Below are 14,179 nucleotides of genomic sequence, written 5' to 3' on the forward strand. Positions count from 1 at the left end.
CAGCCTGCACCGGGCTCGCCTTGTCGGTCTGGACATCACCTCTGTATGCCGTTGTCCGCTTCCTTTTATGAACGTTTGTGGTGTGGGGATCCCCTAGATGTTCCAGGGTGCTCTCCCCATCTTAAACCACATTCACAAAACTCTTGCTGCCAGTGAGTGATGTGAAGCTGCAGGTGTTCAGTCAGGGACCCCTCTCTCCCCCCTTCTCTCCCCCCCTCCCCCTCTCCTCCCCCTGTTTTTGCAGGGAGGTGGGGTCATTCAGTTGATTACAGTTGATCACAAATGGGGATTGTAAATTGGATTCGAGTATACAGCATTTCCAGGGTGCCAGGGGCTCAGGCCTGTGATCCTAGCTACTCAGGTTATGATCTGAGGATTGTGGTTCCAAGCCAGCTAGGGCAGGAAAGTCCAAGAGACTCTCATCTCCCAAGTAACCACCAAGAAGCCAGAAGTGAAGCTGTCACTCAAGTGATAGAGTGGTAGCTTTGAGCAAACCGACTCGGGCAGTGCTCAGGCTGAGTTCCAGCGCCAGGACTGGTGTGTGCAGCTATGCGTGCGTGCGTGCACGCATGCACACACACTGGAAGAATCTCCAGGCATGGAGCATGCTGTGTGTTGGAAGCTGGCATGCACACACACACACACACACACACAGAGGTGCACACACTGGAAGAATCTCCAGGCATGGAGCATGCTGTGTGTTAGAAGGTGGCACACACACACACACACACACACACACACACACACACACACACAGAGGTGCACACACTGGAAGAATCTCCAGGCATGGCGCATGCTGTGTGTTGGAAGCTGGCTGATAGGAATGGACAGCGTTCCTGCCGCGTCCCTGCCGCGCTCATGGCATGCTGCGTTGCCCGGAAGCTGCCTGGGCTCTGGGGCCCCGTGCAGTGCTCTCGCGGTGCTCAGCGGCGTCACAGGCTCCAGCCTGCTCGTCAGTCTCCTCCTCATGTCTGGGGGGACCCTCTGAGCTCAGCCTAACCCAGAGGGTTTGCTCCTGACCATGTCCGTCTCTTCTCCTGCCCTGTGTCCTGGGGCTCTCTGGCCCGCTCAGCGGCCTTGGACACAAACCCTCTACCCAGAGGCCTGTCTTCCAGAGACACAAGTATGGCCTTCTCTCCTCCTGGATTGTTTTTTCTTCTTCTTCTGCCAGAACCAGGGCTTCAGGTCAGGGCTTAGACTTGGAGCTGCAGCTCCCACTCCAGCTTTTTGGTTCCTGGACTGACTCCGAACCTTGATCCTCAGATCTCAGCCTCCTGAGTGGCTAAGAGTACTGGTATGAGCCACCAGCGCTTGGTTTCGATGTGTGTTTTAGAGAATTTCAATGGGTCCACTTTTTTTAAAAATTTTTTTTGGGGGTCCAGTTGTGGGGCCTGAACTCTGGGCCTGGGCGCTGTCCCTCAGCTCTTCAGCTCAAGGCTAGCGCTCTACCACTTGAGCCACAGCGCCACTTCCGGCTTTTTTCTTTTTGCTTATGTGGTGCTGGGGAATCGAACCCAGGGCCTCAGGCATGCAAGGCAAGCGCTCTACCACTGAGCCACCTTCCCAGCCCCAATGGGTCCACTTTTAATCCCAGTTCCTTCCCCTTCACCCACCACAAGGCACAGCAGAGCCAACCTCCAGGCTCCAAATCCCAGCAGGGGCGCCCAGACTTTGCTGAGTCCCCGCCAGCGTGGCAGCAGCAGGGCAGCTCACGGGGAAAGAGTCACGTCTGCCACGCATGTCCTACAGACACAGAAGCATGGCCCACGGAGACCGCCCGCCCGCAGAGACACAGAAGCATGGCCCACGGACCGAGTTCTCCCAGTGTATTTCCAAGTTCACAGCAGGGACGCAGCACTCCAGCAGAAGTGCAACACACACACGGAGATCTCGTCCGCAGCTGTGCCCCTCCCCCAGCCAGGGATCAGGGGCCCCACACACTGCGAACCAAACAGGAGCCGAGCCTGCAGCTCCGTGAGGATCCCAGAGGCAGGAGAGCCACCCCAGGCGCAGTCTCCGAAGGAAGGAGTCAGCGCCGTCCCTCCGTCTGTCCGCATTCTAGGACGTGTCCTTTTCTCCAGGGCGCGACTCACTTGTAAAGAGGAAGGAGTTCTGGGAAAAGTACTTGAAGTACTCTCTGAGGGGGAGAAAGCAGTTCTTCACCAGCGTGGCGGGCCCCGCGGGGAGCCTTCTCCCGGGTGGGCCGGCAGGGCCTGTGTGGGTCAGCAGGGCCAGCTCCTCGTCAGGACCCAGTGCCTTGTGTTTGCTGTCGGGGAGAGAGAGAGACTTGTCAGTGGCTAGAGGGCTCGGGGCGCTGCAGAGTCGGGGAGCGGACTGCCCATTGCCAGGATGAGCCTTCTCAGGAGGCCACACCTGCTCGGAAAGTGCTGGAAGCTGAGGCAGGGTACCCGACTACCTCTGGAGTCCTGCCAGAGCAGGTGAGGGGCCGGTGACAGGGGTGGCGGGGTCCCCAAGGTTCAGACCTTGGTCCACCCCACTGTGTCCCCCTTTGGTGCGAAGGAGACCCAGAGCCGTCCAGAGCCCGTGTTGGCCATCCAAACAGTGCCCGTGGGCAGCACAGGGCAGCGCTTGGGGACAAAGGGACCCCCAGGCCCTTGGAGAGACCCCAGCATTCCTGGGGTTCTGGCACAGAGAAGGCGCACTGGCTCTGGGTTGTCCTGTGCAGTGCCAGGGCCCCCGGTCTGGAAGTGTGTGAGCCTCCAACCAGAGACCAGAGAAGGGTGGGAAGAACCTTCCAGAAATCAGACTTAGTGGCCCCTGGCTGAATCAGAGCAGCTCGGGCTTGGCCCTGCCCCTGTGCCCCTGCCTGCCTGCCCACACCCATCTTCTGCCCCCTGCCCTGCCTGCCCCGGCCCCCGCCCCTGGCCTCTGCCCCCGCCCTTTGCCCCCCACCCGGGCACACCTCCTCACAGCCGGGATGTTGCTCCAGACGCGCACGGCACCGTGGACGGCTTCCCCGCGGATGTCTTGCAGGGTGACGGGCTCTGTCTGCGGGAGGGAAAGGCCGTGCAGCTGACCCGCCGTGTCCAGCTGTCTGCTGGGGACACTCATGAGACGGGCCCCCCATGGCACCAGGGCTCCCCTTTCGTGAGGCGTGGACTTCCACTGGGGAGACCGGGCTCCGTCCCAGGGAGCAGGGAAGCTTGTCTGCAGAACACAGCCTCGGCCTCCGGTGCTGGACGCTGTCCCTCTAAGAAGTCTCCAGAAGGAAGGGGGGCAGGAGGTGGGCCCCTCCCCCACCCCGCGATGGGGAACTGAGACACAAGGCCCAACCCACACCGGCTCTGAGGTGACGTGAGTGCCCCGCCCCACGTGCCACCTGTCCCCTCCCGCCTCCCCGGGGAGTGGCCTGGAGATGCCCACAGGAGCGTGGGGGGCGAGCGCATGGCCGAGGCGCGTGCCACGTGTGCCACGTCCCCCCACATGCGGGTGAGGCTCCACGGCTCCGGGAGACACAGAAGGCTGACACGGAGCCCATTCATTCTGACCCACAAATACGCACGCCAAGTACTAGCAATCAGTGCTCTGCCGACCTCCCGAGGGCCCATGCGGGCTGACCCGGGAACATTGTTTTTTCACTCAAACCCAGTTTGTTGTTTGATTTTTGGTGCCGTTCCTGGGGCTTGAACACAGACTGGGCGCTGTGTCTGAGCTTTTTTGTTCAAGGCTAGTGCTTTACCGCTTGAGCCACAGCTCCACTTGTTTTTCTGTTGGTTAATTGGAGATGAGGGTCTCGTGGGCTTTCCTACCTGCCCCAGCGATCCTCAGATCTCAGCCTCATGGGTGGCTTGGATTGCGGCCGAGGGCCACAGGTGCCTGGCCAACCGTGGGATTTTGATATACCAGGCTGATCTACAAGGCTGATCCCCACTGCGCTACCTCCCTTGAAATCAGCGTTTTGAATATGTCGATCCTTTAGTCAGGAGAAATGACCACAGCCGAGGATAGAACTCGGGGGAGCCCTCGGCTCAAGGAAAATAAGTTCTAAAACCTTCGCGAATGTATTTTTAGCAATATATTACATGAACAATATACCACAACCGGGCAGATTTCCCCCAGGATCTCAGAATGACTCATTACTAGAAACTCTACTTATTCGTATCGATGAACAGATTTAAGGGGAAAAAAATTAATCTCCTTGGACATTCAAAACCCCACAACTACTGTTGATGAAAATGCTCAAAAAAGGGGGATGGGTGGAAATTTCCCCAACATTGTCAAGTCTGTCCACTTCAGCCCCAAAGCCAGAATCTGCAGGCAGGGGGCGGCTGGAGGCGTGAAATTCGCAGCAAAACGGGAGGTCTCCCTTGCTGCTGTGACTCCACACGATCAGCAGGGGCCGAGAACTCCGTGGGACCAGGGAGATACACCAGGCATAAAATCAGGAGGAAAGCGACTCGCTGTCAGTCAGGAACGTGGTTGGATCGGGAGTCCTGGAGAGGGCTCAGCAAGGGGTGAGGGCGCTGGGGCCGGCAGGAGCGGCTGCTGCCCTGCAGCGCAGCAAGGTCTGCGCTGGGGGTACACAGAGCCGCAGCTGGACTGGCGGTCTCGCTCAGCCCTTGGCAGCTGGTGGCACAGGGCTGGCAGGGGGCAGGGGGTGAGCCACAGGCTCCTTTCCCCCGGACCCAGAAATCTCAATTCTGGAGTTGGTGGGTGCACACGCCCATCTGGAACGCGGGGACGTGGGGCAGGAGCTCCCTCTCCTGCTTGCTTTCGGGCCACCCAGTGACACTTCCTGGCCTGAAGAACCCCACTTCCTGCTTCCTGGGCAAGCTCCACAACCCTGGGGCACCCATCCTCCTGAGCGAACCTCACTCCCCAGCCCCGCCCGGCCCCACCCCGTGGAAGGGGCCACCAAGCCCCATGTGAACGGCGCACACCCAGACACCCAAACACGCCAGTGGGTGTGCTGTGGAGCGTGGCCTAGCTGGGGGCGTGTGCACACGCGTGCGTGGCTGCGTGGCATGTGTATGGTTTGTTGTGTGTGTGTAACTCAGGCGGAATGGTGGGGGGGGCACACACAACGGTTTGACCTTGTCTTTGCCCTCTGAGTCATGGCCCTGTGCACATCTGGACAGCTGAAGCCGCAACAGCCAACAGCAAGAGCCCAGAGCCCGAGTGTGAGCCGCGTCCCTTCCACACGCAGCGTCTCTGGGAGGCCAGGCCCCCACGCCCCTGCCTCCCCCGCCCCGCACACACCTCCAGGAAGCGGGTTGCGGCGTCCTGGTCTTCTGGGCTCAGCAGCAGCGTGTCCACGAACATCCAGAAGAAGGGCTTTGGGTCGCCGGGCGGGGGACACGCGTACTGCAGCAACCGGTGGAACTGGAACAGGTACCAGGCTGCCACGGAAAGGGCCGAGGGCTGGTCAGGCACAGGCCGGCTGGCCGGCAGGGAGGGCTGAGGGGGGAGGGGGTGGGGCCAGGAGGGTAGGGCTGAGGGGGAGGGGGTGGGGCCGGCAGGGAGGGCTGAGGGGGGAGGGGGTGGGGCCAGGAGGGTAGGGCTGAGGGGGGAGGGGGTGGGGCCGGCAGGGAGGGCTGAGGGGGAGGGGGGTGGCGCCAGGAGCATCCCTCTTGGTCACAACGTTCTCTGTCCCAGCAAGACTGGGAGCCTCCGGGGGCCGGGTGCGGGCTGTGCGGCTCTGCCTCGGTGGTCAGCAGTGCGGGCGGGGACGGGCAGAGCCCGCGCGGGCGCAGTGCGGTGCTGTGTCATCAGGGAACCTTTGGCTAAGGTTCCAGAGGAGGCCAGTCACCTGCAGCGCATGCTGGGAGGTGCTGGGGGTGCTGGGGTGACAGAGAAGGGGGCGGGGGCTGCGGGTCGGGGCGACTCGCACCCTGGCTCTTGCTGGTGACAGGACACAGCCCCGCCCTCACCAAACAGCGCAGGGAGCCTGTGGGATCCGCATTCGCTGCACGGCCGGCCAGGGCGAGTGCTCGCTGGCCGCGGCAGGCTCAGCGCGGCCTGGCGGGGGTGGCGTGGGGTGACAGGGCTGAGTGGTGGGTGCGGCCCTGGCCTGGCGGGGGTGGCATGGGGGTGACAGGGCTGAGCAGCAGGCGCGGCCCTGGCCTGGCGGGGGTGGCATGGGGTGACAGGGCTGAGCGGCAGGCGCGGCCCTGGCCTGGCGGGGGTGGCGTGGGGGTGACAGGGCTGAGCGGCGGGGTGGGCGTGGCCCTGGCCTGGCGGGGGTGGCGTGGGGTGACAGGGCTGAGCAGCAGGTGCGGCCCTGGCCTGGCAGGGGTGGCGTGGGGGTGACAGGGCTGAGCGGTGGGCGTGGCCCTGGCCTGGCAGGGGTGGCGTGGGGGTGACAGGGCTGAGTAGCGGGGTGGGCGTGGCCCTGGCCTGGCGGGGGTGGCATGGAGGTGACAGGGCTGAGCGGTGGGCGTGGCCCTGGCCTGGCGGGGGTGGCATGGAGGTGACAGGGCTGAGCGGTGGGCGTGGCCCTGGCCTGGCGGGGGTGGCATGGGGGTGACAGGGCTGAGCGGTGGGCGTGGCCCTGGCCTGGCGGGGGTGGCATGGGGGTGACAGGGCTGAGCGGTGGGCGTGGCCCTGGCCTGGCGGGGGTGGCATGGGGGTGACAGGGCTGAGCGGTGGGTGCGGCCCTGGCCTGGCGGGGGTGGCATGGGGTGACAGGGCTGAGCGGCGGGCGCGGCCCTGGCCTGGCGGGGGTGGCGTGGGGTGACAGGGCTGAGCGGCGGGCGCGGCCCTGGCCTGGCGGGGGTGGCGTGGGGGTGACAGGGCTGAGCGGCGGGCGCAGCCCTCTTACCTGGAGAGTGGCCACCGTCACAGCCTTGGGGTGGCGTGGAGCCGTACACCAGATCGAAGGGACCCCACTCCTCCACCTGGGGGCCGGGCACACCACCACTGTGGTTATTACGGGCAGGAAGGCAGGGGCCCCTGACCCGTGGAACCGGCCCCACCCGTAACCCAAGCCCAGAAGACACCTGACCACCCCTTTGGGGACAGCCACTGGCAGCCACCGCTGGGTCTCAGGGACAGGCGGAGGACACTGGGGAGGGGAGGAGGTGCTCGGAGAGCGTGTGTGTGTGTGTGTGTGTGTGTGTGTGTGTGTGTGTGTGTGTGTGTACTGGGGCTTGAACTCATGGTCTCATGGTCTTCTTTGGCTTTTTCACTCCAGGCTGGTGCTCTAGCATTTGAACCACACTTCCACTTCTGGCTTTTTGCTAGTTAGCTAGAGGTAGAGCCCCGGGCATTTTTTTTCCTACGCAGGCTGGCTTTGAACCAGTTTCCTCAGCTCTCAGCCTCCTGAGTAGCCAGGATTCCAGGCGGGGGATGTGGCCTGCCCAGCGTCAACGGCATCTGGATGCCATCACCGTCACCGTCACCGTCGCCGTCGCCGTGCTGGCCGCTCCCTGGCGCGCAGCCGGCCGTGCCCGAGCAGCCGCGGGGCAGGCTGCGCTGGGGGCGTCAGGAGGCCACCCACTTCGTCAGCCTGGTCGCTCTCGGACATAGACGCTCAAGAGATGTCCGACTGTGGGATCCCTGCTTCAGCGCAGAGCCAGCCTCCTGAACGGCTCCCCTCAGGCTGCCGCCATGCCCACGCCGCTGTGCGCTCTCGGCCCCTGTCCTACCTGGCTCGTGCGGGGGGGCCCTGTGTGACTAGACTGGGGGTGTGGGCACGGGGGGAGCTGGCCAATGGCCGGCACCCCACCCCTCTGCTAGGGGAGACCCAGTGTAGCTAACCGCAGCTGCTGCTTCCTAGGAAGGAGGAGCCTCCTGAGTAGCGGCAGCCTGGCGGTGAGTGGAGGCCGCGTGCGGGACCGCGTCCGCCCTGCTGCGTTACCCGCCGCTCTGGCGCCACAGGCAACGTCCCCCGCGCTTAATTCTGGAGGCTGCGGTGGCCGCGGCCGTCGGGGCCTCGGCAATCTGACACGGGACGTGGGGTGCTTGCTGGGCGCCCAGCTCCGGGCCTAGGCCCAGGCGGGGGAGGGGCGCGGGGACAAGCCCCTCCTGTCACCCTCCTTGGGGTGGCCACCCTGGTGCCCGCTCCCCCAGCCCCAGGGCCATCTGTCCTGGAGACCAGCTGTGGGCTGTGTGCAGGCAGCTCCTTTGTGGCCCCCAGCCCCCATTTTCCTCCTGCCCGTCAGGCCCTTCCTGGCCCTCCCTCTCCCTCCCTCCCACCCCAGCCCTGTGGTCTCCCCAGGAATCTCAGCCGAAAGCACAGGCCGAGCCCACACAGCGCCCACCTCTCTCTCCCCGCACAGCGCCCACCTCTCCCCGCACAGCGCCCACCTCTCTCTCCCCGCACAGCGCCCTCCTCTCTCTCCCCGCACAGCGCCCACCTCTCTCTCCCCGCACAGCGCCCTCCTCTCTCTCCCCGCACAGCGCCCACCTCTCCCCGCACAGCGCCCACCTCTCTCTCCCCGCACAGCGCCCACCTCTCTCTCCCCGCACAGCGCCCACCTCTCTCTCCCCGCACAGCGCCCTCCTCTCTCTCCCCGCACAGCGCCCACCTCTCTCTCCCCGCACAGCGCCCACCTCTCCCCGCACAGCGCCCACCTCTCTCTCTGCACAGCGCCCACCTCTCTCTCTGCACAGCGCCCACCTCTCTCCCCGCACAGCGCCCACCTCTCCCCGCACAGCGCCCACCTCTCTCTCTGCACAGCGCCCACCTCTCTCTCCCCGCACAGCGCCCACCTCTCTCTCTGCACAGCGCCCACCTCTCTCTCCCCGCACAGTGCCCACCTCTCTCTCCCCGCACAGCGCCCTCCTCTCTCTCCCCGCACAGTGCCCACCTCTCTCTCCCCGCACAGCGCCCACCTCTCCCCGCACAGCGCCCACCTCTCTCTCTGCACAGCGCCCACCTCTCTCTCTGCACAGCGCCCACCTCTCTCCCCGCACAGCGCCCACCTCTCCCCGCACAGCGCCCACCTCTCTCTCTGCACAGCGCCCACCTCTCTCTCCCCGCACAGCGCCCACCTCTCTCCCCGCACAGCGCCCACCTCTCCCCGCACAGCGCCCACCTCTCTCTCTGCACAGCGCCCACCTCTCTCTCCCCGCACAGCGCCCTCCTCTCTCCCCGCACAGCGCCCACCTCTCTCTCCCCGCACAGTGCCCTCCTCTCTCTCCCCGCACAGCGCCCACCTCTCCCCGCACAGCGCCCACCTCTCTCTCTGCACAGCGCCCACCTCTCTCTCCCCGCACAGCGCCCTCCTCTCTCTCCCCGCACAGCGCCCTCCTCTCTCTCCCCGCACAGCGCCCACCTCTCTCTCCCCGCACAGCGCCCACCTCTCCCCGCACAGCGCCCACCTCTCTCTCCCCGCACAGCGCCCACCTCTCTCTCTGCACAGCGCCCACCTCTCTCTCCCCGCACAGCGCCCACCTCTCTCTCTGCACAGCGCCCACCTCTCTCTCCCCGCACAGCGCCCACCTCTCTATCCCTGCACAGCGCCCACCTCTCTCTCTGCACAGCGCCCACCTCTCTCTCCCCGCACAGCGCCCACCTCTCCCCGCACAGCGCCCACCTCTCTCCCCGCACAGCGCCCACCTCTCTCTCCCCGCACAGCGCCCACCTCTCTCTCCCCGCACAGCGCCCACCTCTCCCCGCACAGCGCCCACCTCTCTCTCCCCGCACAGCGCCCACCTCTCTCTCCCCGCACAGCGCCCACCTCTCCCCGCACAGCGCCCACCTCTCTCTCCCCGCACAGCGCCCACCTCTCTCTCCCCGCACAGCGCCCACCTCTCCCCGCACAGCGCCCTCCTCTCTCCGCACAGCGCCCACCTCTCTCTCTGCACAGCGCCCACCTCTCCCCGCACAGCGCCCACCTCTCTCCGCACAGCGCCCACCTCTCTCCGCACAGCGCCCACCTCTCTCTCTGCACAGCGCCCACCTCTCCCCGCACAGCGCCCACCTCTCTCCGCACAGCGCCCACCTCTCCCCGCACAGCGCCCACCTCTCTCTCTGCACAGCGCCCACCTCTCCCCGCACAGCGCCCACCTCTCTCCGCACAGCGCCCACCTCTCTCCGCACCGTGTTTGTGACGTCTTCCACATGCTTCACTCTTCCCCCGGAAGCAGAATCCGTTTCCAAAAAGCCCAGACTCGTCAGCTCTGGAGGGGAGGGGACAGGCGGGGGACACGAGGCTGTGGCTCTGACCGTGGAAGGTGATCAGAGGCCACAGCCAAGGAGTCGACCCGTCACGGCTGAGCCAACGTCATCTCTGACGACCAGCCCATCTCCCCGGAGCTGAGGCCCCCTTCACTTAGGGAAGTCTAGCAGGTGACGACCAGCTCATCTCCCCGGAGCTGAGGCCCCCTTCACTTAGGGAAGTCTAGCAGGGCGCCACTCCAGGCACTGCTGGCGTGGGCCAGATTGTTCCGGCTGTGCTGTTCCTTCCTGAGGCCCGGGGTCCTCCGCTGAGAATGGCGGGGGGGACAGCAATGGTTCCTTTGGACCCCTCCACCCCAGGTGCCCAGAGACCCCTGGACACCCGGCCGGGATGCCACAGCCAGGGACCGCGGCAGTTACCTTTCTTGATGTTCCCAAAAAGGGACAGCACCTGCAGCGGCGCTCTCTTCCACACGGGCACCGTCTTGTAGATCTCCAGGGAATTCACCTGTTGGGAAGGAGAAGTAAAGAAGCGCTGGGGGGGGAGGGGAGGGGCAGGGAGGGGGGAGGGGAGGGGCAGGGAGGGAGGGGGAGGGGAGGGGTAGGAAAGGAGGGGGAGGACCGCCGCGCCCGCTCCTCCTCACTAAGCTTGGTCAGTTCTGAACAGACTGAGACTTGCCAAGCCACGCAGGACACCCGTGCGTGGCCCGCTGGCCCGTCCTGCCCCATCCTGCCCTGTGTGCAGCCTGGTGCACCACACAATGCCAAGGAGACCTGTTTGGCCACCGAGGCGGACACAGGTGTGCGGCAGCTTTGGTCTCAGGAAGAGGCAGGAGGGCCAGCCCGCCCGGCCAGGGTGGCCCAGGGACACCAGCCCGTCGGGAAGGGCATCCTCTCAGCCTTCCCCTTCTCCAAACCCACCAGCACAGTGGAGCCGGGGGTGGGTGGGCAGCTGGCCCGAGCCTCAGATGCTGCCACCCTCATCTGAGCCCCAAAGTACCCTCGGGCCCCCCTGCCCCTTTCCTGCTGCTGGCGGCTGGCCGCTGGCCTCTGGCTGGGCGGTCAGCAAGCAGGAGGAGCAGTTAACAGCCCGGCTCTGCCCCCTGCTGGCCCCATGGGCTGCTGCAGCGAGGCCCCAGCCCTGGGGAGTCTCAATTCAACGGCAGGCTAAGCCGGTGGCACGCATGCACACGCATGCACGCATGCACACGCATGCACGCATGCACACGCATGCACACATGCACACGCACGCACGCACGGCCGCTCGGGCTACACGGCCTAAAGCTCTCAAGGAAGCTCGTCCTGGCCTCTCCCAGCCTCGGGGCAGGCACCCCGTCCCCCACCCCCTACACCCCCTCTTCCTCTATCCCAGGTCCCCGTCCTTTCCCTGGAATCCAACAGTCTCTGCTTGAGGTCAGTCACAGACCCCTGGGCCCTGGCTGGACCTGGCGTATCATCCAGGGACGGTCCGCCCTGCTGCGTGTCCAGTGACCTCAGAGTTCCTGCCTGGCTTGCCGGCCTGTCCTCACCCTCCAGGGGGAAGCTGGAAGAGCTGGCCCACACCGGCACGGCCTGCTGGACCTCAGAGAACTGTCTGGCTGGTTCTCTAGCTTCCCCCCCTCCCCCCTCCTCCTTCCGCCCTCCCCCCTCCTCCCTCCTCCGTGACAACTGCCTTGTAAGAAGCAAATCCCCTGCTAGGACATTTTTGAATGTGCTGGTAGTGGGGCTTGAACTCAGGACCTGGGTGATGTCCCTGGCCTTTTCACTCAAGGCCAGTGTTCCACCACAACTCTGCTTCTGGCTTCTGGTGGTTACTAGAGATCAGAGTCTCAAGGACTTCGCTGCTTAGACTGGTTTCAAACCATGATCCACAATCTCAGCCTCCTGAATAACTCGTGTGACAGCACCAGCCCACCAGGGCCTGGAGACTCTTCTTAAGAAACAGACCATCTAGCGGTGTCTTCTTCCCAAGGAGAAAACGAGGGGCCTGGGCTTTCCTCCTGCCGCCCAGCGCTGGGTGCTTTTCACAGCAAGGTGAGCCCCAGGCCTCAGGCCGGCCAGCCCTGGCCCCAGGGCCTTACCGCCGCCTCCCGGTCCTGGAAAGCCTTCAGCTGGTCTCGCCACTTCCTCCTGCGCTGCAGCAGCCCGCTGCTGGAGAAGGGCAGGCACAGGAAGCACACCCAGAAGCTCATGCTCTGCACCCGCTCCGCGGTCCCCGGGGACACCAGGACGTCCACACACTCCACGCAGTAGCACCTGGAGGCAGACAGAGAGCCGCGTGGTGGCGGCTGCCGGGCGCGGCCTCCCGGGCCTCCTGCGGACACAGCCCCGCTCGGGGTGCGCAGGCCCGGCTGGGTGTGGGGTGGGGCCGGGAGCCCGTGGGGTGGGCTCAGGACCCCCCTAAGCCATCTCCCCCACGTGGCCCGAGAAGCGGCCGGCACAGGGGGACGTGGCTGCAAATGGGAGGACGGTGCAGGACGGAAGGAGGCGCGGGGACCACGGACGCGCTCAGGGGGTGAGCAGCCGCTGGAGATGACCACGTCCCCGCGACCCTGCGACCCTGCGACCCCCCATCTCCCATGTCCCCCGCCACCCCGCAACCCCTGCGTCCCCGCAACCCCCATGTGCCCTGTGTCCCCCACATCTCCCGTGTCCCCGCGTCCCCCGTGTCCCCACGTCCCCCACATCTCCCATGTCCCCCATGTCCCCGCGACCCCGTAACCCCCGCGTCCCTGCGTCCCCGCGTCCCCGCAACCCCCACATGCCCTGTGTCCCCCACATCTCCCATGTCCCCTGCATCCCCCATGTCCCCGCGTCCCCCGTGTCCCCACGTCCCCCACATCTCCCATGTCCCCCGCATCCCCCGTGTCCCCGCGTCCCCTGTGTCCCCACGTCCCCCGCATTCCCCATGTCCCCCGTGTCCCCACAGCCCCCATATCCCCTGTGTCCCCTGCGTCCCCCACGTCCCTGTGTCCGTGTCCCCCGCATCCCTGTGTCCCCCACATCTCCCATATCCCCTGTGTCCCCCACATCCCCCACGTCCCTGTACGGCCCAAGCCCCGAAGCCCCTCCTCCAGGTGAGGAGGGCGGCGCGGCCATGTGTTGGCTGAAGGTGAAGTGTGGGGGGCAAATCTGACAGCCTCTTCCCCAGCAGCTCCAGAAGCGGGGTGGGCGTGGGGACGCGGTGGGCGTGGGGATGCAGGGCGGGGCGCGGCGGGCGGGCGGGGCGGGGCTCACCGCGTGCAGTCCGGGCTCTCGCAGATGAGCAGCGTGTCCCCCGAGCCGCAGATGGAGCAGAAGCCCTGGTACCCGTCATCGTCATACTGGAAGAGGGTCTCGAGGAACTTGTCCTGGCCAGGAGCAGAGGAAGCCTGCGTCCTCCCTGGACCCCCGCCCCCCTCCCCGAGCTTGGGGGACCCCGCCCCGGCCTTGCCGCTTACCTTGCATGGGATGCACATCCCTCCCACAAAGAGGGGGTGCTGCGTGTATATCTGGAAACTTCCGCAGCAGAGGCAGATGTCTAGACAGAAGGCCAGAGAGCAAGGGGCTCTACCGACCCCACGGAGAGAAAGCCTGGGCATTATTAGCCAACGAGCCCCGTGTACCAGGCAAACAGCAAGACCCGGGCACCAGGGAGGAGCACTGGGGAGGAGGGAGAGGAGGGTGGGATGTGGGCACAGTGGAGGAGTCCTGGGAGGAGGGAGAGGAGGGCGGGATGTGGGCACAGTGGAGGAGCGCTGGGGAGGAGGGAGAGGAGGGCAGGATGTGGGCACAGTGGAGGAGCCCTGGGAGGAGGGAGAGGAGGGCGGGATGTGGGCACAGTGGAGGAGCGCTGGGAGGAGGGAGAGGAGGGAGAGGAGGGATGGGAGGAGGGAGGAGGGGGAGGAGGTGGATGTGGGCACAGTGGAGGAGCCCTGGGAGGAGGGAGAGGAGGGGGAGGAGGGTGGGATGGTGGATGTGGGCACAGTGGAGGAGCCTGGGAGGAGGAGAGGAGGGGGAGGAGGGGGAGGGGGATGTGGGCACAGTGGAGGAGCCCTGGGAGGAGGGAGAGGAGGGGGAGGAGGGTGGGAGGATGGGGCACGGAGGGCAGGGGGG

The 14,179-nt window shown here is 65.7% G+C and overlaps 1 protein-coding gene across 1 annotated transcript in view; it reads right to left on the bottom strand.

The window, feature by feature from the left end:
• Positions 1-1,988: 1,988 nt before the first annotated feature.
• Positions 1,989-14,179, bottom strand: part of Dnmt3l (DNA methyltransferase 3 like) — a 15,523-nt gene continuing 3,332 nt past the window's right edge. The window contains exons 3-11 of the mRNA XM_070028909.1: positions 13,525-13,604; positions 13,322-13,434; positions 12,169-12,340; positions 10,505-10,592; positions 9,995-10,086; positions 6,782-6,857; positions 5,221-5,360; positions 2,924-3,009; positions 1,989-2,266 (exon numbers count right to left, since the gene is read on the bottom strand). Coding sequence (XP_069885010.1) covers positions 2,059-2,266; positions 2,924-3,009; positions 5,221-5,360; positions 6,782-6,857; positions 9,995-10,086; positions 10,505-10,592; positions 12,169-12,340; positions 13,322-13,434; positions 13,525-13,604 — 1,055 coding nt within the window. The 3' untranslated portion in view covers positions 1,989-2,058. The remainder of the gene's footprint in view (positions 2,267-2,923; positions 3,010-5,220; positions 5,361-6,781; positions 6,858-9,994; positions 10,087-10,504; positions 10,593-12,168; positions 12,341-13,321; positions 13,435-13,524; positions 13,605-14,179) is intronic.

Source organism: Dipodomys merriami, unplaced genomic scaffold (genome assembly GCF_024711535.1).
Source record: "Dipodomys merriami isolate MVZ:Mamm:240054 unplaced genomic scaffold, mDipMer1.0.p SCAF_2, whole genome shotgun sequence".
In the NCBI taxonomy this organism is placed as follows: domain Eukaryota; kingdom Metazoa; phylum Chordata; class Mammalia; order Rodentia; family Heteromyidae; genus Dipodomys; species Dipodomys merriami.